Source organism: Podarcis filfolensis (genome assembly GCF_964270895.1).
Source record: "Podarcis filfolensis genome assembly, chromosome: 4".
In the NCBI taxonomy this organism is placed as follows: Eukaryota; Metazoa; Chordata; class Lepidosauria; order Squamata; family Lacertidae; genus Podarcis; species Podarcis filfolensis.
The window spans coordinates 48,240,561-48,266,908 of NC_139607.1; the positions used below are offsets into that span (position 1 = coordinate 48,240,561).

General features: G+C 38.8%; 1 protein-coding gene across 4 annotated transcripts in view; it reads left to right on the plus strand.

Annotated features, from left to right (window-relative positions):
- Window positions 1-26,348, plus strand: part of KDM6A (lysine demethylase 6A) — a 101,743-nt gene that overhangs the window by 36,457 nt on the left and 38,938 nt on the right. For 2 of the 4 annotated variants that reach the window (XM_083612506.1, XM_083612503.1), the window contains exons 5-16: window positions 3,732-3,790; window positions 5,596-5,716; window positions 11,963-12,017; window positions 15,004-15,038; window positions 15,963-16,056; window positions 18,105-18,231; window positions 20,121-20,219; window positions 20,728-20,947; window positions 21,483-21,617; window positions 22,059-22,208; window positions 22,692-22,787; window positions 24,373-24,477. In XM_083612506.1, coding sequence (XP_083468632.1) covers window positions 3,732-3,790; window positions 5,596-5,716; window positions 11,963-12,017; window positions 15,004-15,038; window positions 15,963-16,056; window positions 18,105-18,231; window positions 20,121-20,219; window positions 20,728-20,947; window positions 21,483-21,617; window positions 22,059-22,208; window positions 22,692-22,787; window positions 24,373-24,477 — 1,296 coding nt within the window. The remainder of the gene's footprint in view (window positions 1-3,731; window positions 3,791-5,595; window positions 5,717-11,962; window positions 12,018-15,003; window positions 15,039-15,962; window positions 16,057-18,104; window positions 18,232-20,120; window positions 20,220-20,727; window positions 20,948-21,482; window positions 21,618-22,058; window positions 22,209-22,691; window positions 22,788-24,372; window positions 24,478-26,348) is intronic. The other 2 variants (XM_083612504.1, XM_083612505.1) reach the window with 1 other exon arrangement.

The window sequence follows — 26,348 nt, forward strand, 5'->3', positions numbered from 1 at the left end:
ATATTGCAGGGCTTTGTTTAGGCTGCTCAGCATCCCTGTGTAACAGGGTAGAGGGGCAGCGTAGCCGCCTTCCAGTACATCCTCCAGCCAGCCCCAGAGCTTCAACTTTAGATATTTTGAATTGGGTATTTAGAGGCTTTTTAGAGGGTGCTCCCCATTTTACACAATTTTACCGGGGGGAGGGGGGGCGGAACCAGATAAGTGGTAAACTTCAAGATTGATTAAGATTTCAATAATGTTTATCTGTGCAACCTGAAAATGCATTTACGTAGTCAGTTTCAAAGCAATTGTAGTAATTTATTATTACAGCACTTATCTACTGGATGCTTCCCGATTTCTTTCTCCATCAGTACTTTATTCTGTCTTGATGACCTAGCTTTGGGGGATTCCTTACACAATTAGTAGGAACCCGCCCCCGCCCCGCCCCCGGTCTTCATATTGGCAGAAGATATGGAGCATTCATTGCTTCTATAAATCCTTGCACGGACTCTTTAAGTTTTATATCAGAGGAAATAGTCTTGCTTATTGTATGCCCACATTTATTCATGACCTCTTTTGCTGAAATGTTGTTATGGAGAAACATACATAAGCTAGTAATTCAAACCATGTATGTGTGGAAGTGGTAACAAAGTGTCCTGAATTGCAGTTGGAACTTGTTGAAATAGGGCTTAACCTCTTTTGGGCTTTATAGATGCTGTAAAACTGATTTTAATAGGATGTCTTCTTATTGTTACAAATCTCCAGGATTTAGAATGAGAAGAGTTGAAAATTTGTATAGCACACTTTTCTTGAATAATACCTACCCTGGTTTAAATTTCATGACCATGATTCTGAACTAAATAACACTTTACCATGGTAACGCTTTAAGAATTCTGTTGAATATGTAATGAATATTGCACATATTCATTACATATAGGCAGAGGCTCTCAATTGTACCTCTTTATAATGCCCAGGATATTTTTATGCTATAGAGAAATGCAGACTGATAGATTTGAAACACCGCTCATCTTCGTCAGCCAAAGAGTGCAAAGATGTAGAGCATGAGACTCTTCATTTCAGGGTCATGGGTTCGAGACCCAAGTTAGGCAAAAGATTCCTGCATTGCAGGGGGTTGGACTAGATCACCCCCGGTCCCTTCTAACTCTACAATCCTATGAATTTTGAATCTATTTTGTTCTAGAAAGAAGTACGATAATACAAAGCTAGTTCAACAACCATTGTAATTTTATCTTTATCTCTGTTGTTGTTAGTTTAATGATGTATGGAAAGGGAGAGTATAACATCTTTATAATAAATAACAAAAGCATTATGAGGTACTGCAGTGCATTCAATATAACCTACAACTACTGAATTTTTAACTGGGGCTGGCTATATGGAATACATCTCACAAGTGGTATTTTTTGCCAGTTTGTTTCAGAACACAATTCAAAGTGTTCTGCCCATATGCTTCATTCATCTGAGAACCTCTTTCACCAGTAGCACCTGTCATCTGAAGATAGTTGGCTGCTGACCAGTGAAGGCCACCTTGGTCATGCTGTAGCTACTGTGATTTTCTTCTTGATTTTATTGTTTTGAAATTGTATGCAACCTTTACAGTCCTGTTATTGAAGTGTGGCTCATGAATTCATGTAAATAAAATTTGTTGATTGAATAGAATTGATATCAATTATATGAAAAACCATCCCATTATATAATTATACTGATTTATATCAGAAACTGTTGAGTCAAGTAGAGCGTTGTTTGGCTGAATTTTTGTTGGAGTTACTAAATTGGGGGATGTTTCCTGGTCTTCTCTGTACCCCTCCTCAGGTCTGACTTACACTTATATGCTCTTTACATGTTTCATTCTATCCTGGTCTCAGTATCAGGAGAGCGAGAATGAAGGTGGATAGAGCAGTAGCTGGTTAAGGAAGTGGAGATTAAGTATAAATGGATGGTTCTCCCAATGGAGTGATGTAGGAAGTGGAGTTCATTGATGATGCAGAATTATTCAAGCTGATTAAAACAAAAAGAGATATGTGAGGCGCTCTGAAAGCATCTTTCCAAAGTAGGTAAAGCGGAATTAAAGTGGTAAATGTGATTCAGTGTAAGCAAGTGTCAAGTGATGTGCATTATGCCTTTCAATACCACTTATTGGGAATCATATGTTGGGAGAGCATTGTTGCACTTATTCCTGCTTCCTGGCTTCCCATAGGCATCTGCTTGGCCACCGTTTAGACTGCTCCAGCAGGCTGCTCTTATGTTCTTATGACAGCTGCTGTTAGTTCTGAGCAGTAGATACAAAGTTCTGTAAATGACAGGTTGTCATGCTTGACCTTCTGTATCTTCTGGTTTTAAACACTTAGGTGAGGTGTTAGAAGACTGGAAAGATGAGCTGTTGCTTTTAAACGTAAATTGTGCTGTTCTTATTAACCTTCTTTTGTCTCACAACTTGTTTGTCTTACATCTGTCTATGGATATATGTCTCTTCTCTCTAGTGTTCTCTGTTGTTTGTTTCCTATATCCACATCAACCCTGGTGTTTGTTTTAGCTCATCCACCCATTGCATAAATGGGTCTCCATACTACCACTGCTTTATATCTTTGGCCTGACTCATTAAAAAGGAAGTGTGCACTATTCAATATAGTATAGTTGTGTTAACTCACTTTTAATCTTCAGCTTATGTTGGAGGGTCAGAGAACAGTGGTTGTCGAACTATGTGCAGCCTTTTCTTGGGTGGTTGAGAGTACGTGTTACTTTGAGATGCATAAACTTGTAGGGAGGGTAATGCTGTTTCTGGAGTCAGAGCTAAAGACATTTTCTTCTAGTTGCAATTGCCAAAACAACTTTACTTTCTATAGAAGCTGCAATGGCTGAGTAAATACAGAGGGTGGAATTCAACTTGTGAGATGAAATGATCCCACCCTCTCCTACTGACCCTGTTCTGGGAGATCTCCTGCCCTCCTCCCTAGCCAAATATGCAAGGGCAGTAGGGGAATCCGCATTTTGCAAGCAGAAGTCCTTCCACAGGAAGGTCAATATGGTACTTAGTTTCCTTCTTTAGTGCAGTTTGAGCACTTAGAGAAGGGCATTCATTGATGATCTTAGATTTTGTGTGAGAGCCAGTGAAGGTGATAAAGTACTGGCAATATGTCTGTAGCATGTGGTTCCAGTTGGCACACAATATAGCTGCAAGAGTACTAACTGGCTTCCAGGCAGTTTTCAATGGAGACACTAGAACAATAATTAAATAATGGTGCCACGAGGAAGGTCCATGAAAGGTGTATAAGCAAAGTATGGCTATTCCAGAGTACACACCTAGTCAACAGAGAGAATACTTAAGATAATAAAACAGTGTGTTGTTTAACCTTGAGCCTCTTCCATTTGACTGCAATTCTGTCCTGTATCTTGCGGGTGTCTCTTGTCACCCCACAGTTTTTAAACATATGCTCTGTCTAAGGAAAGCAGGCCACTAGATTGCAAGTTGGATTATGACAGCAATTTTTCATTGTTTCAATTTAAATGAATGAGAAATGCTATTGATCTATCAATTCACATGCCCCATTATTTCAGTAATGTAGCAATACTGTAAAATTTGCTAATATGAGTAACATTTTATTCTGATCACCATTCATTCTGCCAAGCAGTGCCTAAAATATCATTTTGTACTACAATACAGTTTTCGATACTTTCTTAGAAAAATGCAGGCATTCATTTATGTGTGTCAGTTAAAAATGTGTTTTCTTTTACAGAATGCTGCCTTTTTGTATGGCCTTGGCTTGGTCTACTTCCATTATAATGCATTTCAGTGGTAAGTGGATGAACGTACTTTCTACTTCTAACATCTTGTTGCATCGTGTGTTGTAGTTTCAAAAGTTCTGGGTATTAAATCTTCAAGTGAGTGACTTGGTTTACTGACCTTACATGTTACAGAGGGAGACAAACAAAATTCATTCACTTCCCAATTGTCTTCATTCCCTAAGAAGATGTATTGTAGTGGGAAAAGCATATGAGCAATTTGATCAAAATGGTAGAATTACCGCATGTTCTGGTGTATAAGACGACTTTTTAACCCAGGAAAATCTTTTCAAAAGTCGGGGGTCATCTTATACGCCGGGTATGAGTGTGGCGATGCGGAGTCACCTTTTGGTATGGATGAGAGGGAGCTGGTGAGCGCAGTCTGCCGCTTTGCTGGACAGCCGATCGGGGCTCGCTCACCTTGCCTCGGGCTGCTGCTGCTGCGATGGCAGAGGCAGCGGAGGGGTGAGTGCTCTGCCCCTGGCGGCGCTTGGCGGGCTTTAGGTTGGGGGGCTCTGGCCTGTGCCTGCTCCTCGCCTCGCCTCGGGTCTGGCAGCTCTGGGCCCATCTCCCTCGCTCCAAGGAGCGGCGAGCAAAGAGGCATTGGGAGTCGGGGCCTGTGCTGTCCGCGGTCTGCAGCGGGGCTTGAGGGCGCGTGGCTTTTCTTGGTGCATGGACTTGCCGCCTCGTCCCAAACCACAAACATGACAAGAGGGGCACAGAGTGCACAGGGAGCCCACTGGGGTCGCCGCCAGCCCCGGCGCTGCATGGGGCGGTGGCAGCAGCCGGCCAGTCCCCTCCCCTCCTCTCCGCCCCCACCCCACGAAGAGGACCAGAAACAGGAGGCCGTGGGGGGGGGGGTTTCGAGGCTTGACTTTCATTTCCCAGGCGACAGTCGTCACTCTGCCGGCTGCTCTCCTTTCTCTCTCCACACCCCCTGCAACTTCCCCTCCTGTCCCCTCTGAAGAGACGCCTGGCGAGTGCCAAAAACACCTTCGCCACCTCCCGCCCAGCATTGGGGGGCGCTGCTCCAAGGGGCTGGCTGCCGCCGAGGATGGAGGAGGGATGAGGCAAGCAGGGCTTTGAAGTCCCTCCCTCCGTCCATCCCCCCCCCCCGATCCTCCTGCGAGACTGCAGTGCGAGGCTCCTGCGAGAGCTGCGGTGTGCGTACAGGGATGAAAAGACTGGCAGCCTCTAGTTGGTTGCAGGCGGGGGTAGTCTTATATGGCGAGTATATCCCAAACTCTATATTTTAACTGGAAAGGTTGGGAGTCGTCTTATACGCCCAGTCGTCTTATATGCTGGAAAATACGGTATGTTCCTAGCATTATAAAATCTACTATTTAGTTGTAAATGAATATTTTAATTGCTATAGCAACCAATTAATATGCACATTTTTATCAGAATACATGAATTAGAAAATAGGAAACTTGATTTAAATCTTTCTCTTCTTGATGATGTGGACACTTAAGGCCTGCTATTCATTTGTTACTAGTATTTAATAATATATTCAACAGATTATTGTTCTAAAATGAAAATGAAAATATTAAAAAGTCTAAAATGGTTTTTAAACTCAATGAACCAATGTAAACACTCTGTTTGTAAGTATATCATAGCTATTCAATATTTTATTACTTAAGGTGTCTTAGAGGAATAGATGTACATGTTTTAATTTAATATCTGGGTATGACTGTGAATTGTCAGAATTCCTTTGCACTTTCTTTCTGAGTAATTTTCTTCAAGGAATAATGAGTTGGTCTTCTCAGATGCCCTTTAAGAATATTCTAGATTAAACATTTCAGTGTTCTTTCCCCCCAGGGCAATTAAAGCATTTCGGGAGGTGCTTTATGTTGATCCCAGCTTTTGCCGCGCCAAGGAAATTCATTTACGACTTGGGCTTATGTTCAAAGTGAACACAGATTTTGAGTCCAGTTTTAAGGTAAGTGTCTCACTTTTTAATGATAGCTAACATTTTCTTCATTTTGGACTTGTTTTTCATTGCACTACAAGAGTGTATTAGTTTCCTTCACTTTCATTTCACCTGTTCCGTTATTGCTTGGCACCTGGGTTTCTGCCTCGGAATGAGACCAGGAGTTTGCTATCAGCTAGGATTTATCTTGCATTTCATGGAGATCCTGCTTCAAATTAAATGTGAGATATTGCAAGTTTAGCTTTTAAACTCTCTATGCACATGGGACTATGGGAGGGTGTGTCCAAGTCCTATTTCATCCTGTATAGAGTTTTGAGAGCCACATAATGACTGTATAGACTTAGATAAAGTATTTTGACTTATAGAAACCTTGTGTAAGATTTATCATGTTGAGAAGTTATTCATGACTTGTATGAGGTACATTTTAAAGGGTTTTTTATTACTGGAAGGTGAGCGTGACTGATTTTCCAGCAGTTTATATTTAACCTGTCTATCATTTATTTTGTAATATAAGGATTATTAAAGTATGACAAGTCCGCATATAAAGTAAAATGAACCATAAAAGGTATTAAATATGACTATCCTAATCATTAAAATGAAACTGTACAATATTTTCACTGAAAGTCTGCTTTGTGGGGAAGTGTGTATGTGCAGGACAGCTTCTCTCTGGATTGATGTTGTGTTGTGCAGACCCATTGGGTTGTTGGGCAGGGCCTCCCATCCACTGCAGAATGAGCACCTCAGCAGATCACTGCTTTCTCTCTCTCCAAATGAATAATTTCTGATGAGCTATTTTTCGTTTCCTTTCCCCCCTGGTAATTATTCTCTCTTATCTATCACAAGTGGTTCAAGTTAAGCTTTGTGGAGGCCTGCCCATATCTCAAGTGTGGGAAACCCTTTAAACTGGGTGGAAAATCCAACTCCTGTACGTGCCGGTTGCCTATGACTTAAAAAGTATTTTGAAAACTGCTCTCAAAGCTGGAGGTGGGGCAGTTATACAGTTGTACAGTTGCATTTGAATGTAGCCTATTGGGGAGAGAAGCACAACGTTGGCAAGTGTTCAGTCTGCTGACTTCTTACCTGAATAACCAGAAGTGATTATATTGCACATTTAAAAGTTGCTTCCTGGGAAAAGTAATGTCTGCAAGGGACTTCACTATGTCCGTAATAAGTCCACTGCTGTTGGCCTCTTTGTAGGGATGGTGTATGAGAATAACTTTGTGGGACCCTGAGTGTTGGGGGCACAATGTGAGGATAAGAGACATGGAATAAAGAAAGATGTAGCATTAAAAGCTAGAGCAGGGGTTGCCTGTAGCAGATTCGGTGCCCATCTCAAAAAAAGGCAAACATATTTAAAAGAACAGAAAAACACAGACCACAAAATGATCCAGCCATGCCCCTTCTCACCCCCCACCAAAAAAATAAAATAAAAAATCAATAGGAAAAGGCAGTTACATCAGCTACCAGCACACTTAACTCACAGAGAGAAGTTCTTTGTACTTCTCTTCATAATGGAAATGAGGTAGGTGTCCAGTCTGGCATGCAGTGAGCATTCAGTGCAGGACAGACCAAGCCAATGCAAACAGGAACTGAGCAGGAAGACAAAACAAAGTCTTGTGTACTGTAGATTTTTAAAGGGGATCTTTACTGAGATGTTTTGTGGGCACCATAGGAGAAACTGTCAGGCATGTTGGTGTCCATGGGTGTCATGTTGGCAACTCCTGAGCTAGAGCATGGAGTTAGCAAACTTCTTTCACCTGAAACTCTTGCCTCTCGTAAAAAAATTAATGCTCTTTTGCTGGCACTTAATAACCACCAGTGTTCAGCAAAACTATTATCCAAGTGCTCTACTACAGTGTCATTATATGCATGGAATTTTGCAAGTATGGGGAAAATATATGGTCTAGCATGCGGTCATTTGGACCAGGCCTGTTTTATTCATATTATGCAAATTAAGTACTTTGTTCAACTTCTTTTGTCTTGCTTATGTAGTCGATTATTCTGTTTGGATTGTGCAGCGTAGAGTGAAAGAGAGCGCTTACGCCTTACAAGCCTCCTTTCTTTTAGAAAGATGAATTAATTCCGATTTTGAAGGACTCTGGAGAGCAAACTAATGAGTTGACTTAGCAGCGCGTGCTGCACGTCCTCCCACCCTTACTCTCAACATGCCTGTCAGATGGAGCCTTGGCTATTTGCCAGCACTTTGATTACGCAAGGCTTTCTGTGTCCTAGTTATCTCAACAAAAGACATTTCTCAGGATCAGGCATCACACCTAGGTCATACAGTTAGAAAAGACAGCTCTAAGAGTTATACTCAGCTGGGTTAATGCTGTCCTATGGTAAGTTCATGTCAGAATTGTCAGGTTTCTAATGATGGCTTGACTTGTGTAACATAGACTTTTAAACTACCAATTATGAAATTTTGCAGCAGTTTAGGGATGAAAAATATAATAAAATTACAGTTTCAGAATATCATTATAGTTTATGTGTATGTAAAAATCAAAAGGTTTTCCAGTAACTTTTCTAATATTTCTTCTTCTTTTAAGTACTACTGTGTGTCATTTTGAAGCCTCTTGATATAAAATAAAATCCTGAAGAAATAGACTGTGTAGTCCTGAGTGAATTGTTAAACATGTGTAATGCCATAGGAGACTGCTTCTGTGTGTGGTAGTAGCTTTGTAGACACACAAACACTGAATTTACAATTCTTTGTAAAGGTCACATCATTGACTTTTACCACAATCACATCAGCAGCCAAGGGCTCTGAAGAAGTCTCCTGATTAATTGCACAATCATAATTCCATACAAATCAAAAGTATGTCATTGACTTGCTGCTGTGCTTAAAAAGATGCCACCACGTTTAAACATTCAGATTAGTGGCTTGTAGGTAAATCCTCTTACTTGTGATTTGACTTTCTGTAGACTGATGTCTGCCTTGAGGTATTGTATGTCGTCTCTGAACTGCAGTGGCCTCTCCTGCATAATAACTATTTCACACAGCAGCAGCCAGCTTCAGTACTGCAATATTTGTACGAGGTGCAGATGTTTGGTAGCTTCGGCTTGCTGCAGAGATTTGGAGCTGGATATTTAATGTGATGTATTTGTTGCTTATAGTGCTAGAGACGGTAAACTGTTAACCTTTTGACAAACAAAGCTTTGTTTTTCTACATAGCTGTTTTTTATTGAATACTCTGGAAGGGAATTTCTGTGTTTAATTTGTAGGGCAGATATGCAGGATTGTTCAAGATGAATAGGTTGTTCATGTATGAGCTTTAGTAATTAAATATGCAGCTTTCTGATAGATGCTTTCTTTATTATTTTTGCATTACCTACCTTCATGTTCTGGGTCATCGACATAGCTTTTCATGTGCTATGCTAAATGGTCCTGGCAAATGTTATGTTTTGTATTTTTTGATATGCTGCTGTTCTGAAATTGTGCAGAATATAGTGGTACTGTAGAAGGACTTCAGTATTGTTAAATATTTTGAAGCTGAAATTTAGAAATAGTGATTTTGTTTGCATTTCATTAGTATATCCCATTGCCATCTCTTAATTCAACACTGAACATTTGTTATTTATATGCAGCTTTCAAATAGCTTTATTTAATACTGACAGATCTGCAGTGCCCTTTTGGGTGGTTTCTCTTTCTCTCTCTTCTTTTTATATGAGGTGCCAATTATCTCTGTAATTGGTTTTTGTTTTTTGTATTTTTGTAAGGCCTCTAGATGCAGATTTGCTTATTTCTGAATCTGAAAAGCTGTATGATGGTCTTTTTGAATAGGTTTTGTTTTATAGAGTTTTCAGAAATTTTATCTCTATCGACATCCTTAAATCTTTCCAAGCATAAATAGTATCGCAGCCATTATAGTTCTTGAGCCTTGGAAAAAGGGTAGCTTATGCACAATGAGTCAAATTTATAATTTGCAAGTTAGAGATAGCATACAATTTTTTTGTAGAAATAATTCCAAGCAGTTTAGTTTGATTATTTATTGTTTAAAAGAGAAATAAAATAAAGCTGTGCATCAACAAAACTGACTTTTTTTTGTAAGACTGTGAATGTATGTATTGGTTGCTCTAGCACTAGTTTTTACAGTTCATCTTGCATTGTGATGCCATTGGAGTTCTTGGTTTGTTTGTTTAGTTGATTACCTTGATGAATGAACACTTTCGTAATTTTTTTGAATGAAAAATGCTTGTTTAAAAACATTACTGCCACCCTGGTATGGTGATGTTTCATTTATATGACGAGGGTGAAGGCATGTTTGCAGTATGAAGTATCATTCTGTTATGACATTCTGATAAAGTGGGTGAGTATCAGTTACTTACCCTGAACCTTGAATTGTTTGCATAATTAATTGCTCCTATTTTTCTTTTGATTTGTGTTCAAGGTAACAGCATACAGTTAGTTAAATTGTGCTAACAAATTACATACCACTATGCAGTTTTATTAATAGTCTAAAATGTTAGCAGTAGCAAATTTACTTCTGAAAATCCTGAATGTTTTAATGAGGAAAAAATAAGTGCAAAATACATAACACTTTTTGAATTAATATGGACTTTTGAATGATTTCATGTGCTTTTCATATGTTTGTGTCTATAAAAAAGGGCCCTCAAGTTTATCTACAGTTGTGTATTATGAATGGCCTACCATTAACTTCTGTAAAGGGAAACGTTTCATATGTGCTCAGGGTTTTTTCATTGTGTACATGGAGTTTTTCCATATTTTTAGAATCATGAAACTCAGTATTAATGTTGGATTACTGAGTATATAGGAGAACTCCAGTAGGCAAACCTTTTGTTCAGAAATGTGATATCCCATCAGGGATGATGAAAACTTTAGAGATCAAAGTTTTCTGTCTCCAGTGGGCTATAGCTGTTGTTGGGATCCGCAAGGAGGGATCATGTCACCTGAAACCTCAAAGCACTGTACTGAATGCTGCTGAGGTACCGGATCTAATTCAGGGATTTGTTGTTAGCATATGAAGTCGAAATGACTTGGGACTCAAGTACCTGAGAGCCTTTCACAGTAGCATCCAACTGTGCATTATAATCAGCAGGGGAAGCCCCACTTGTCCCGTCTGTTGGAGTGGTTAGTAGGATGGTGCTTGCTGCTTGTAATCTAGCTGGCATTCAAAATAGAAACATTTTGGTAATGGTTAAATACATTTTTTATTTCTCTAGTGTTTTGGATCTGAGCTGAATTTGATATTTGTTGGATAATTAGTGCTACCAGGCAGAGGGCCTTCTCAGTAGTGGTGCCCGCTACCAGATGTCAAAGGAAAAAACAACTGCCAGACTTTTAGGACATATGTGAAGGCAGCCCTGTTTAGAGAAGCTTTTAATATCTGAAGGACTATTGTATTTTAATATTTTGTTGGAAGCCGCCCAGAGTGGCTGGAGAAACCCAGCCAGATGGGCAGGGTATAAATAAAAAATTGTTGTTGTTGTTGATTGTAATTTTTGAGTTAGAATAATAGAATTTTAGAGTTGAGTGGGACTGCTAGGGTCATCTAGTCCAACCCCCTGCAATGCAGGAATCTCAGCTAAAGCATCCGAGACAGATGGTCATCCAGCCTCTGCTTAAAAACCTGCAAGGAAGGAGAGTCTACCGCCTCCCAAGGGAGACCTGTTCCACTGTTAAACAGCTCTTACTGTCAGAAAGTTTTCCCAGATGTTTAGTTGGAATCTCCTTTCTTGCAACTTTAGTAAGCTCGAGTGCAGTTTATTATGATAGTTTTTATGATAGTTTCATTATTTTGCCTGGTTTTGCCTAGTTAGTTGTTAATTGCCCTATATTCCTAATTTGAGGAAGGGTGGGGTATAAAAATAATGAAATGATTAATTTCCCCCCCCTGAAAACAAACATTGACTGTAGCATTTTCCTGGTAACAGTTGAATTCTTTTATGACCTTTCATATATTTTATAAGCATTGCTGTTTTGTTTTTATGAAATGGTTACATATTTTTTGGTTGAGTTTTGTTACGTTTAGTTCTTTGAATCTTATATTTTACTTTGTCTACATAAACCTTTACTTGCTTTATGTTTCCCTATGATTTTGACATACATTGTACGTGCATCACTGTAACATACAATAAAAACATTCAGTGGTTGGATGTATGCCATTAACATTTTCCTGCACGTATTGCTTGCATCATTTTATCTTCTACTGAATCTATATAAAGTGAATATCTACCAAATATTTCTTTAGCTTTTTACAGGGGGAAAAACATTTATTTTTCTGTTCTCTTTTACAGCATTTTCAGTTAGCTTTGGTTGACTGCAACCCTTGCACTTTGTCCAATGCTGAAAGTAAGTAGTTTAATTTATCTGTGGTATTAGTAACTTTTTAGATTTATGTCTATATCACCCTAGTGTCATGATTAATCCATTTTCCTACTTCACTGCTGTCTTATCAGTCTAAGGAGAACTCTCTCTCTGTGTGTGTGTGTGTGCGCGCGCGCACGTGCGTGCGTGCATGTAGCATTTAGTGCACTGGAGCTACTTATTATTTTCTTTTGACAATAATAATGCATCACTATCAGCAAACAACTAAAATGAATGCTTAAAATATTAAATGGTTTAAGTAGGTGTATGTTTAAATACAAAACTGTTTCTTTGTAACATGTTGGAGAGTTTCAGGCTTTTCTTTTTTGAAGGCAAACTTCTCATGGAAAACAACTAGATTCCCCCATTACGCTTGAAATTAGTTACTGTTTCATATTTGTCTAGATAATCTTTTCCTTAGACCAGAGCTTTCCAAACTTGTGTCACAAGATGTTAGTGCAGAGGTTTTCAACCTTTTTGAGTCCATGGCTTCCTTGACCCAACTACAGTGGTACCTTGGGTTAAGAACTTAATTCGTTCTGGAGGTCCGTTCTTAACCTGAAACTGTTCTTAACCTGAGGTACCACTTTAGCTAATGGGGCCTCCTGCTGCCGCTGCGCTGCCGTCACACGATTTCTGTTCTTATCCTGAAGCAAAGTTCTTAACCCGAGGTAATATTTCTGGGTTAGAGGAGTCTGTAACCTGAAGCGTCTGTAGCCTGAAGCGTCTGTAACCCAAGGTACCACTGCACATTCCTTCTGTGGCACCCCAGTGGGGCTCAGGAGCCCAGTTATGTCACCCCTTGTCTGCAGAGCTGGCAGCCTCTCACCCTTTTTTTGAAAACCCTCTCTGGTGGAGTGTATCCTCATCCTCCTCTCCTCTCATCTCTCCTCTCCTTGGCAGTCCCCCAGGCATTTGCAGCTGCCGCCCCAAAGAGAAGTTCCTTCTCACACTGCCCCACAGGGGCTTGGGAAGCACCCCTTGGCCAGCCCCAGAGGCACCATTTGCCTGGGTAGCTTGTAGCCAGAGCTACTTCAACAAACAGCTGTGCAAGCCTTTGGGAGGCAGAGATGCAAGAGGGCATCAGAGGAGGGAGGAAAGGAAATAGGGACAGAGGCCAGGGTTGCCCGCGGCACCCCTGACCATCATTCAAGGCACCCCAGAGTGCCACAGCATACTGGTTGAAAGCCACTGCAAAAGTGTGTTGTTGCATCACGCGAACGTTCACCACGTTCCTCCCAGGCCTGGAAAGGGGTTAGTTTAATCTCCAGTTTGCTAGTAAAACTGAATTACTATGTTGTGAAATGATGCATGTCTAAAAAGTATGTCACCAACATTAAAAGCTTGGTAAGCTCTGCCCTAAACTGTCCAATGGAAAGTCAAATTGGTGTTTACAGAGTTAGAACTGCTGTTTTTGATTGTGTGCTTTGTTTACAATTGTTTGGGTTCAAGGCTATGTTAGGCTTTTCCGGTAGGGTTTTTTATTTTCTTCTACTAAACATTAGATTCACTATACCATATGACAAAGTAATTAGAGCTCTGTAGAGAGATTTGGCTGGTTATTTCAGATTTAATATATGATATTCGTCACCTCTGCAGATTTTTACTGTCTTTGCTCATTTTCTCCTCGTCTTCCTTCTTATCACAGACCACATCTTCTCAACTCAATCTCTTCATACTATTATCTTTCCAATTTCTTTTAAAACATGTTTATTGTGCTTTTTCAGGCAGATGTTTTTCCTTCTCTGTTCTTTGCTCTCTTTCCTTTTGTCTCCCTTACTGTCAAGATTTAGATTATATTCTCCCCAGAGTAGGGAACACGTCTTTTTTTCTCATGTTACTCTTTAAGTCTATATTGTTGGCTCTCAAATGGTGGATACAGATTCCAGGTTGTTAGACTAAAATCAGTCTCTTCAAAAGCTTATGCCATAATTAATTTGTTAGTCTTCAAGATGCCACAATACTCATTTTGGTTCATGAAAAAGAGTGTTAACAACAGTGGAGAAAAAAATGACTGAAATATGACAGGGAGGAAAATAATTCTTTATTAGGATTAAATTCAGAATCTGTAGTGTTTTTTCCAGGAAAAGTTACCTATTTGTCTTAAAGCTGTTGTGATTTATAGTTATGTATACTCACAAATATCTGACATTCAGGAATGTATGTATTTGCATTTATTATGCAGGCTATATTGTGAGACTGAGAGATTAAGTCCAAGCACAAATATTTCCATTAGTAGCTCCTTGGATTATTATTACTACTACTATTACCACTATTAGCTTGATAAATTTATCTGATTTCACTCTGTATCCCGATGTTTTGGGAAATGACCAGTGTTGTACCATAGACAACAGCTTCGAGTCGGGGCAGGATTTTAGTTTAGGACCACCAGATGTTTCTGAAGAATCTGTGAACGTTGCTCATTTTTCAAAACTTAATGACATTGAAAAAGAAAATGGGGATGGCGGCTTGTAAAGACTACGGTGCACAGGGAGGAGAGGCTTTTCCTCCCCACTAGGAAATTGTACCCCAGCACCTGTTGTTATTCATGGAAGGGAAGTCCCTGTGCTAATGGAAACATTCCTTCTGGGCCTAATAGCAGATGGGGGTTGCGTGATTTTTATTGGGACTACGCCTAGGAGGGAAAGGGTTAAACTTCCCCATACCCAGCTTCCCATGCCTGCCATCTTTCTGCCAAATGATGTGGTTGATAGTGATACATTTAGCATCAAGTCTAGTTTCACAAAACTAAAAAAATATGTTGTGACTTGTCCTGAGATCTATGGGTATAGGGCAGTACACAAATCTAATAAATAAAATAAATTTTAAAAATTGAGTCTCTAGCTCCTGTGTAGACTCTCTTCTACCCTGATTTATCATTCAGCATCCACTCACAAATACACAAAAGTTCCAACAGATGTGTATACATATATACTACAGTACTTAATTCTCTTGAATTTCCCTTTTACAGTTCGGTTTCACGTTGCCCATTTATATGAAACCCAGGTAAGTGTATAATACTTTTTTGTTATTAAATGTGGTGAAGGAAAACTATGCCATATAGCAAGAAGACTTAAGCTTGAATGAATGTGATTTAGCAAACATATTTGTCAGAATTGAGAAGCTACTCCCATCAGTGGTTTTTGAAATGAGATAGAAAAGTTCACCTACTCAGGAAGCATTGCCCTTACTCTGGGTGAACCTTGTTTGCCTTTAGTAACATCCCTACATCAGCATATCTGTTTCGTTATATACCTTCACAATCATTTTGTAATTTCTGATTGCCTGGACTCAATTTGGGAAGGCGAAAGGCACTTTAACCAGGTGGGGAGATGGTCTAAAAGAAGTAGCAGATAGAAGAAACGATGGCAGAAAGCATAAAAAGGGACATTTTCTCAGTTGAGGGATTTTGTTTGTGTCATGAAATATATCTTCTCTCCCCATCAGCACTAACAGATAAGAGACAAGATTTGAAGATTACTTAATTAGCTAATAGTAGAACCAAATATCATTAGCTATGATATCCTATTTAATGTGCAGCATTTAGTTGCTCTTGTCAGTTTGCTTTGATTCTTTATCAACCCAGATCAATAGCTTTTCCCCATTTTGGAGTCACTTATGGGCATCTTAAACATCAGATACCACCAACACTAACACAGTAGAACCTTCTTAATGTAGTAAAATAGGGATAAAGGGTCACCTTTATCAAAATCATAGCTAATAGATCAGCCACTCACGAGAGTAATATGTTCAGCAGCTACTATTCATCATACTTGTGTTGATGTTTTATTTATCAGTGAAAACAGTATTCTACGGCTGTGTGTTAATTGTTATTAAAATTCACTTATGTTCTTGTTTTTGACTATAATACCAATCCAGATTATCAGTGAAAAAATCCAGCATTTATAAATATGCTTTGCTCCTTTTTAGAGAAAATATCACTTGGCAAAGAAGGAATATGAACAACTTTTGCAGACCGAAAATCTCCCTGCACAAGTGAAAGCAGCTGTGTTACAGCAGTTAGGTATGTAAAAGAAGTTGGGTATGTGAGGGAAAAGGAATTATTGTACACAATTTTCTACAACTATTTGCTGGCTATAGGGTGGCATGGAACTTTGTTGCTGAGTCCTTAAGCTCAGAGGTGCAGTTCAGATATGACTCCAGTTGCAAAAGATGATACAGGATGAATCTTTTAGTTTCCTAAAGTAACCTTAACATGTATTTTCAAAAGATTTTCTTCTATAAGAGTTTATACTTTTACACAGAGACTAATAATGAAAATTAACTTCTCTGTTGAAATGGATTGATTTAATGAGTCCAGGTCTTATGCAGGTCTTACTGCGTTTAAAGTTGGTTAGACGTATTTTGACACTGCTGTAATTGCTGTTTGTTTGCGTGTTAATATTTGAGATACTTCATATTTCCTTCATTAAGTATTGATTATCTTTAGTTACCTTTAGCTACTGTTTACCTCTAGCTGCTAGTTGCCTAGAATTAAATATAGGAGTTCCTTTTTAGTTCAGATGCTAACAGATTAAAACAAATGGCACCTGCAATAAAATGTTGCTGTATATGTCTGGTGGGCTATAGGTCAAATTCAGAGCCATTTGTCAGATATTATGTACACAAACATTCCTTTCCTTATCTGACAGCCTTAACAAAGGCCAAAAGTGCTTCAGTTTGCCCAGTTTGTTATCTCTTCTATGGGAATATTGTACCTGACCATTATATGAAAAGCTGCTACACTCAGCAGAGGTTATACTTTGACTTCAAGGATTTCACTAAGTAGGAGGTAGAACTGGACAGTAGCAAATTCTGTTTGGAAATATATAATTGCTTACTTAAAAATTCTAGCTGTACTGCTTTTCAATGCTAGCCACAGGGGTGCCAACTCCTGGGGCCTGAGCCCTTTTGGGCCCCCAAACATTTTTGGTATGGGGGATTCAGAAAGTACAGAAGCCAAGTGTGTCCTGGTTCCAGTGGCTGGCTCCTCCTCCTCCTCTGGCCTCAAAGGGGAAGGAGAGTCAAAGCAGCTTCCCACCAGTAGTGGCATCAGGAGGAGGAGCCACCAGCCATTGAAGCCTAATATTCCTAGTGTTCCTAATACTCAAATTTTAAGTTCGTAACCATGGTTAAGAGGCAGATTATAGGGCTGAACTTTTGGCTTGGTTGATTCAATATAGGTCTTTACAAGAGTGTTCTTTTACAATATTGTGTGTTGAGCTATAAGCAAGTACATGTTTTTTTCTCTCCTGACTAGATGTGTATAGCGGCTTAACTTCAAGAATAGGTTGTGCACCTGTGGGGTTTTTTGTTTGCTCTGCTTACAAAAGTTATTCTATGTGATTTATAAATTCTAAAAACCATGCAGTAGGCACTCAATGACTGCATTAGCAAGTCATGTTCAACCAAAATTGGGGAACCTGCAGCCTTCCAGATGTTTTTGAACTATAGTTCCCATCATCCCTGACCACTGGGTATTGTGTCTGGGACTGGTGGGAGTTGGAATGCAACAACATCTGGAAGGTTGCAGGTTTCCAATCCTTGTGCTAAACCATAGCTTAGCACGACTAAAGTGAGCCACACTGAGCCTTAAGCTTTGATGTTCCCCCTCACCTTCTTCTCTGGTACAGCTGCTTGGAATAGTTTGGAAGATTTTGCTTCTTTGCTGAACCACAACTTGTGTCATCCGAACCAACAAACTAGGGTTAATATTAATGTGACTGATTTGTTCAAAACAGTGGCTTGTTTCAAACTATAGTTAACAGTTAAGGTTAGAGAGGCTCCCTTCCTGCTGAATGAATATCTGGTGCCTACTGAATACTTTGCTTTCTTCCTGCAGGCTTTTAATTGAATTCTGATTTTATAGCCATAAATAATTTTTAATTTCATTGTATTGAGTCTCCTCTTGGAGATGATTGTAATTAAGTAGTATAAATTGTTTAAAATTAATTAAAAAATTAACCACAACTTCTTGTTTGGACAACATGAGTTGATGTCAGGCCAGTGAGTAGCAATAACATCCCTACTGAAATACAAATAGCCATGTATATGTATATATTCTTTTTTTAGGGTGGATGCATCACACAGTGGATCAGTTAGGAGATAAAGCCACCAAGGAAAACTATGCTATTCAGTGTCTCCAGAAGTCTCTAGAGGCAGATCCCAATTCTGGGCAGTCCTGGTATTTCCTTGGAAGGTAAAAATGGGTGGTATACCATTTAAATACATTTTGAAAGTCTGCGATATTAACACATGCATACACTGAAAGAACAAATGTCTGATTTAATCTTAGTATGAATACCACAGAGCTAGTACTTTATCTGAGGTTAATTATTTTGGGGGGAAATGTGTCATTGCTGGGATAATTTAGCCTTTGTAGCATGTATGACATTGTTCATTATAAGTATAGCAAAATAACTTAAGCAAAACCATTATTTAGATCATTATTTGGCGATAAGACGTTTGTGTTCTTTGTAATCTACCCAAAGTGATGTTGTTAGTATCCTCTTTATGTTCTAACCCAGTCCTTTACAACTGTAAAGATACCAAGCCATACATAGCTCAACATTAACGCTAGGTAACACAATTCCCAGCTTGATAAGACTGTTTTTGCTCCCTGCTTGAGAATGCAGAAAACAAAGGGGATGTCAAAGCACCTTGCATCACCACCATCATCATCATCATCATCATCATCATCACTTATACCCTGCCCATCTGACTGGGTTTCCCCAGCCGCTGAGCGGCTTCCAACAAAATATTAAAAATACAATAAAACATCAAACATTAAAAACTTCCCTAAACTTCAGATGTCTTCTAAAACTCAGACTGTTGTTTATTTCCTTGACATCTGATGGGAGGGTGTTCCACAGGGCGGGTGCCACTACTGAGAAGGCCCTCTGCCTGGTTCCCTGTAACTTCGCTTCTTGCAGTGAGGGAACCGCCAGAAGGCCCTCAGAGCTGGACCTCAGTCTCCGGGTTGAACGATGGGGGTGGAGATGCTCCTTCAGATATACTGGGCTGAGGCCACAGCGTGTAGTTAGTGAGCTGTGTTGGTTTGACAGACCTGTTCTATCCTCACCACATCTTCCTGTGTTGTATAATGCCTGCTTCTTCCTGTGTTGTATGCTGTTAATACTTGAAGAAGGGAGCGGGTGGTGCTGTGGTCTAAACCACTGAGCCTCTTTGGCTTGCTGATCAGAAGGTTGGCAGTTTGAGTCTGCGCAACAGGGTGAGCTCCCATTGCTCTGTTCCAGCTCCTGCCAGTCTAGCAGTTCGAAAGCATACCAGCATACATGCTTAACCGTCCAGGGGTTCTTTACCTTGCCTGATATTTGAAGATGGTATTTTTACACTATCTCAGCAACTGAAAAAATAAATCAGAATGGCTAATTTTGTATAGGCACTATTGTTGAAAAAACATGGGTGCTTACATTGGAAAGAACACTGTTAGATAAAAATAAACTATTATGGCAAAGTCTATTCTACTTTAGTAAATATTATTCTAGAATTTATCAATCCCTGGCATTTTCATGTCACTTCCTTTTATTTAATATTAAAAATTACTCTGTTCTAATAGGCTGTTTATTTGAAGACAGGGACCCATATATCAAAATCCATGTATGTTTTCAGACTATAGCATATCACAGATGAAACTGTAAACGTAGTTTATTTATTATTTTATTTTATTATTTATCCAAGGATCACAGGACAGTTTACAATATGAAAAATACATAAACACAGCATATAACATAGTAACAAAAAAATACCCCACTTTATTTATTTACTTGCTTACTTACTAAATTTCTATTTAGAGAACAAATAAATAAGATAATCTTTTTGTATTTCATGAAGTGACCCAGTTTCGGTTGTCCTGAAATTGATAGTTTGCTACTTTCATTTTCACAATGTTCTTTAGTAGATGGAACATTCCAATGGAGTTCGTTTAAATATATTAAGTATAATGTATACGTATTGAGACAGCAGGCTTTTGCAATATGTAGGTTAACCACTGATATTAAAGGCAAACTTTTGCCAAATTGTTCTCAGATATGTAGATTGATAAATACACATTTTCTTTCCCCGCAGGTGCTATTCAAGTATTGGGAAAGTTCAGGATGCCTTTATATCTTATAGGCAGTCTATTGATAAATCAGAAGCAAGTGCAGACACATGGTGTTCTATAGGGTAAGTAACTACATTCCCCTCTCATAATAAAGTCATGTGTTTGAGCAGTACAACTTTAAGCCCCCAGTGATATTATAACAGTAATACAAAGTTATTAATTTTTCCTTATTGCTAGATATAATGTGTAGTATGTACTCTTAAAAGCTAGCACTAAAACTTATTTTTAGATGTAATTGACTAAGGATTACAGTTGTATAATTCACAGTTTAAAATAAGTTTTTTGGAGTGGCTTCCACCCATTCCATTGTAGCAAATTAAGGTTTTGCAGCTATTGTGTTCAGGAAGATGGTTCCAGAACAATTTCTGGATTTTCCAAAAATCATACAATTTATAAAGCTGTATTACTGGATTTTCCAAATGTGAAACATGCACTTGTCTTTTATTTATTATTATCTAGAAGAGCTTGGTTAGTATACTGAGACACACCGAAGGGCTGGGTGTGATATTTGTCATCTAAAATTGATAGTTGTATTCTAAAATTGATAATTGTATTCATCTTTCTCTTCAGTGTGCTGTACCAGCAGCAGAATCAGCCTATGGATGCATTACAGGCCTATATCTGTGCTGTACAGCTGGACCACGGTCATGCTGCAGCCTGGATGGACCTTGGCACCCTCTATGAGTCCTGCAACCAGTCTCAGGATGCCATTAAATGCTACTTAAATGCAACCAGAAGCAAAAATTGTAGTAATACCTCTGCACTTGCAGCACGGATAAAGTATTTACAGGTAAAAATTTGGGTCTAAGAAGAGGGACACATTTAACTGACCTGGGTAGGGAGAAGGAATGAAAAAAACTAAGGACACAATATAATACGTGATTGTTTTGTGAATTGTGTGATCTGTTTCCATATACATTCTAAACATATCATAGCTTGCAGTTTCATTTAATTTCTCATTTTAAGTGGGCCTCTCTTAAGTATTTTTTTCTACCTTGATATAATTTATGCATATTTTGTGTTGTCTACATTTTAAGTTATCATAGCATTTAGTGAGAATACACACACTATCCTTTGCTCTTGTTTGCAGTTTCAGAACCAAAGCGCTAATGAGACCTCTGAAATCAGAGCTCAACTTTGTTCTGATTCTCACAAAGGTTTATATTCTGGTTACCCTCTTTATCCTTAGCACTTCTCTGAAACCCCAGAACTAAAATGTATTCTTTCTAAGACACAGTAGAATACAGAATTTAGGAAGATTTCATGGACTTGATCTTACTAAATTAGGCGTGTGTTAAATTTACTTTTTACATAATTTTTCCTAGGCTCAGTTGTGTAACCTACCACAAGGTAGTCTACAGAATAAAACTAAATTACTTCCTAGTATTGAGGAGGCATGGAGCCTACCAATCCCCGCAGAGCTTACCTCCAGGCAGGGTGCCATGAACACAGCACAGCAGGTGAGAAGTTGGGTTATGTTCTGCAGGTGCCCAGCTTTTTAAGGGTTCTTTTCAATCAATCTGTAGTAGTCAAGCGTATTTTGCTGTAGCACAGGGCTAGTTTTCAGTGGTAACAAGACTAATTAGCAAAGGGAGATTAAGAATAGACTCCCTGTGATTTGGAGGAAATATGGGGGAACCAATTTAGAACCTTTGTGGATTTTCATGATTATCAGAAAGATTTCATCCCACATAGAAATTGCGGCAGACTTTTGTTTTAAAAACACCCCCATGAAAGGTACACATTGCTCCTTTGATGCTATGGAAATTGGTTTTCAATAAATGAGATCAGCATAGTCACACAGCCCTTATTAAAATGTGCAGCTGGTAAAAGATATGTAGCTTAAGGAACATTTAAAAATGTATAGAACCATATTTTTTTCTTCCTCCTTTGATTCCTAGGCTTGTAAACCTCATCAAAATACTGAACCTGTACTAGGCCTCAGTCAAACACCTATTTCACAGCAATTGCCACTACACATGATTCCTTCTAGCCATGTAGATGACCTGTCCAGTCCAGCCAAGAGGAAAAGAACATCTAGTCCAACAAAGGTATATATTCTCATAAAAAGCCCCACTCAGTTACAAGAATCTGGCATCCAGAAGTATGAGTCTGTTGTTCAGATAACTCTTTTAAATGAAAATCAGAATAGCAATGTTCACAATGATGACATTGCACTAGGAGTAGTTGAACATTGCAGTAGCTATAACAATAGCTTACTAAAAGTTAGGGGGGAGAATCATGCCATTTTGTCTACCACCTTTGCTTATATTTAGAATGCTTAATCATCACATTAATAATATTGTAAGAACTAAGATGAATTTTGATAAACTTCTAAGTCCACCATTTGGTTTTATTTAATTCTTCATCACAGTTGATTATCTTTTACTTTTTATTCCATGATGATTATATTAACCAATACTGAATTATATATAGCAATATTTTTAAAGGAAATATTCTTAACTTGTACTGGACAGTTTTGATAAATTCTTTCACCATTATATTCACATTTTTAATGTTAATGTTTTCCTTAGAACACTTTAGAAGCTTGGAGCAGTGGCCATACAATGTCACATCCTCCAGTACAACAACAAGTACATTCTTGGTGCTTGACACCACAGAAATTACAGGTAAATCTACAGAAAGCCTTTTGTAATTTTTTCATAAAGTACATATGTCCATGCAGCACAAGTTGATCATATTTTTCTCATCTTCTGACATACCTCCAAGCTTTCATTATTTCCTTTTAATTCCTAATTTTTATCTAAAATATTTGCAGTTTTATATAAATGACTTTTCCTATTTTTATCTTTCACTGAGCACCCTAAAGCACTGTATAAATCATGAGCAGCACATGGTGCTCTCTAGATCAGAGGTTGGCAGCCTTTTTGGACCAGAAGGCACATTTTGAATTTTGAAAAAGCACCAGTTACAAAATTTTAGAGAGTGCAGTTATTACTGCTTCCCAATCCCCACTATCTTCCTGTGGAAAGCTATGTCTTGATTGTGGCAAACGCACAATAATGATGTACGCGCATACAAAATGATGCTGTTGCTGTCTTAGAATAAGGAACGCCCCCCAGTATAAAGAAGAATTTACAAGGTAGCCACACCACACTCATTCTTTCTTGCATACACTCACACCTACAGATGATAGATGAAACCAGCATCTTTCTCATTCATAAACACGCACTTCACTTATACATAACCACAAATACATCTCCTGCTCTCTGTCTCTGCTGCAGTGCATCTCTCTCAATCACACACACAGTGTATACCTGAGCAACCATCACCACCCCATTCAGAAAAGCCCTATAATGGGAAAAGAAAATGCCTGCTTATTCACCCCCCTCCCAAATCTATAACAGTACATGAGGATCACATGCCCAGGGGCCCCAAGGAAGCCTTCAAGGGTGTCAAGTTGGCAATCCCTACTCTGGATGTTGTTGAACAATTCCCATCCGACCCAGGCATCATGGGCAATGGTCAGGGTTGATGGGGGATGAAGTCCAACAACATATGGAATTCACTGTGTTACCTATCCTTGGTATAACTATTAAACACTTTGTAGAACCTTTTGTTAAAAATTGCTTTATTTTACAGTTTTATCATGGTAAAATATAGTTGAATGTGTTGCAGGACAATAATAGTTATATACTGTGTTTTGGCTTTCATGCATTTCTCTTCCTTATTCTGCAACTTCATGCATTTCTCTTCCTTATTCTGAGTCAGAGCCTAGGGCAGCCTTTGTCTCATTGAGGGCTGGATTGTAGCTATTGCTTCCCTTCCCCAACAACAAAATTGTTTCTCTCCCAAAGGAAGGGAAATTTTAGAGAGAATTGCTGAATAAATTTAGGAAATAAATAAGTGCCCTCAACAGTTGTCACTGTGCTTACGCAACTGATGTGCTGTTGCCTACAAAATAGCATGAATTTTCCAGGCTTCACTGTCTGCTTGTATGATAAGAATTTATTGGTCAGAGATGATGGGAATTGTAGTCATTGATTTCTTATCTATGGTTTACTTAATTTGAGTAGGTTGTGTATCTGTTTATTTTTAGTACAACTTGTTTCAAGGAAAGGAATTGATGGACTGAATGGGGTGCATATAATGATGAAACAGATAGTGTCAGAAGATTTTTGTCACGTGAATTGTTATAAACAAATCTAAACTTATGCAGGGGGCCTAAGTAATTTTTTAAAATTTATTTTCTAGCACTTGGACCAGCTGCGTGCAAATAGAAATAATTTAAATCCAGCACAGAAACTTCTGCTGGAACAGCTGGAGAGTCAGTGTGTCATGATGCAGCAACACCAGCAGGTGCCAACAAAAAACATTTGTTTCTGTTTTGTACATATCCTGTCTTAATTATCTTTTTTCTTTTCCAAACAATTGCCAACAACTGAAGAAGTCATAGGGTGGAATCCAGTCGTGAAGGAGCCGACTTCTCCTTGCACAACAAGAATTTTCCCTTCCTTTATTTTCCCCTGCAGCCCTCTGCACCCCCCAGATCTGTTTCAGGGGATTTCTCCAACACTGGAGTATGTGTTGGAGGCTGCAGGGGAGAAGAAAAGGTGGTCCCTTGCATTAGTGGAAGTCTGTATGTTGACATGCGCATAGGCAAGTGTTGGATGCAACCCATAGTCATGCCTCAAGAACTCTGTGAATTCAATGAGAACTTTTGACATTCTTTTTACTAAAATGTGTATGTTGAAGACATGCTAGCCACTAAGGGATAGTTAGAAGGTTTCTAACTAGTGTTAAACATCTTGCTTCCCAGCTAAGATGAATATGGCAATTAGTTAGTGCCCTGCAATAACTCATCACACAATGATTGATATAGTAGCATGCATTCAGACAATGAAATTTAACCCATATGACTAACGTAATGTGTGAACTCAGTCCTTAGATCTGATCGATAATTTTATAAAAACAAAGAAATCTTCAATTTTTCTTGGATTGGAGGTCAGGGACTTCCTTCACCATATGATACAATATGGTATCTAAGTGGAAATGATGAGAGAGGAGAACTATTTCATTTGCAGCTCCTACCAGCAGACTGGAACAATCATTTTGAGGAACTGTTCTCTGAAATCATATTTATTACATGATGATGTATGTACTGCCTCAGACTTCTCCGGACTCCCTCTGTTGGAAGGGAAAGGACCAGTAAGGCAGCATACATTATTATGCCCCTTTATTACATGCTATCACTTCTCTCCCCCTTTTCTCCACTTGTAGAGTATGGGTGAGATCCATATGTTTCTGGGCTCAATATTTAGAGCCGGGTTTGACATTTAAAGCCCTAAATTATTGTCACCTGGTATCTTTAAGGGCCATCTTATTTCATATGTGCCCCATCATATACTCTGGCGTTGGGGACGTTGCTCCAGCTGCCAGTGCTGAACGAAGTTTCATTGATGTCTACCAGGAGCAGATCTTTCTTGGCGAGGCTGCCAGTTTTGTGGAATGCCCTCTTCTGAGAGGTCTGCCAGGTCCTGATGCTGGGCTTTTTCAGAAAGCTTTTGGGCAAAACTGATTTTAGTTATTTGTGCTGACTGATGGCACTGTTAATAAAAATCTAGCAAAAATAAGCAATAATTATTGATCATGTTTTTAATTGTTTTAGACATGTGAATTGGTTTTTATTATGTATTTTGTGTTTCTAGTTTTAATGCCAACTCTGCATGTTGACTGCTTTTCTATACTACTTGACAGGAATGATGCCCACCCCCCACCCCCCACCCCCCCGTGCCTTGGAAAAAGAAGCATCAAATGTTCACAAATACTTATGAATATAAGATTGTTTTGCACCTGAGTACATGTGTGCGTATGTGTGTGTGATGTAGCTTAAGCAAGGTTTCCTTGTTTCTTGTGTTACAAGTGCATAGATGACTTATGAACAGCACACATATTAGCAAATTGCAGCTTTTGCTTACAAAAGACTCACAAATGATCTTCTGACCTTTTAACCCTTAATGTATGTGCTATTTTAGAGGGGAAAAACAGAAACATGGCATTATTAATAAGTCACTCTATCTGCTTGTAATGTATGACGCGCCATTTGTGGCAGATTCACAGGAATCAGAAGAAAATCTTACATCCGCTAAGAGCATTTACTAGAGTATCATAGTTTCAGTGTGTCATATCTATTTAACAAAAAACAAACAAAAAAACCCCTCATGAAATAC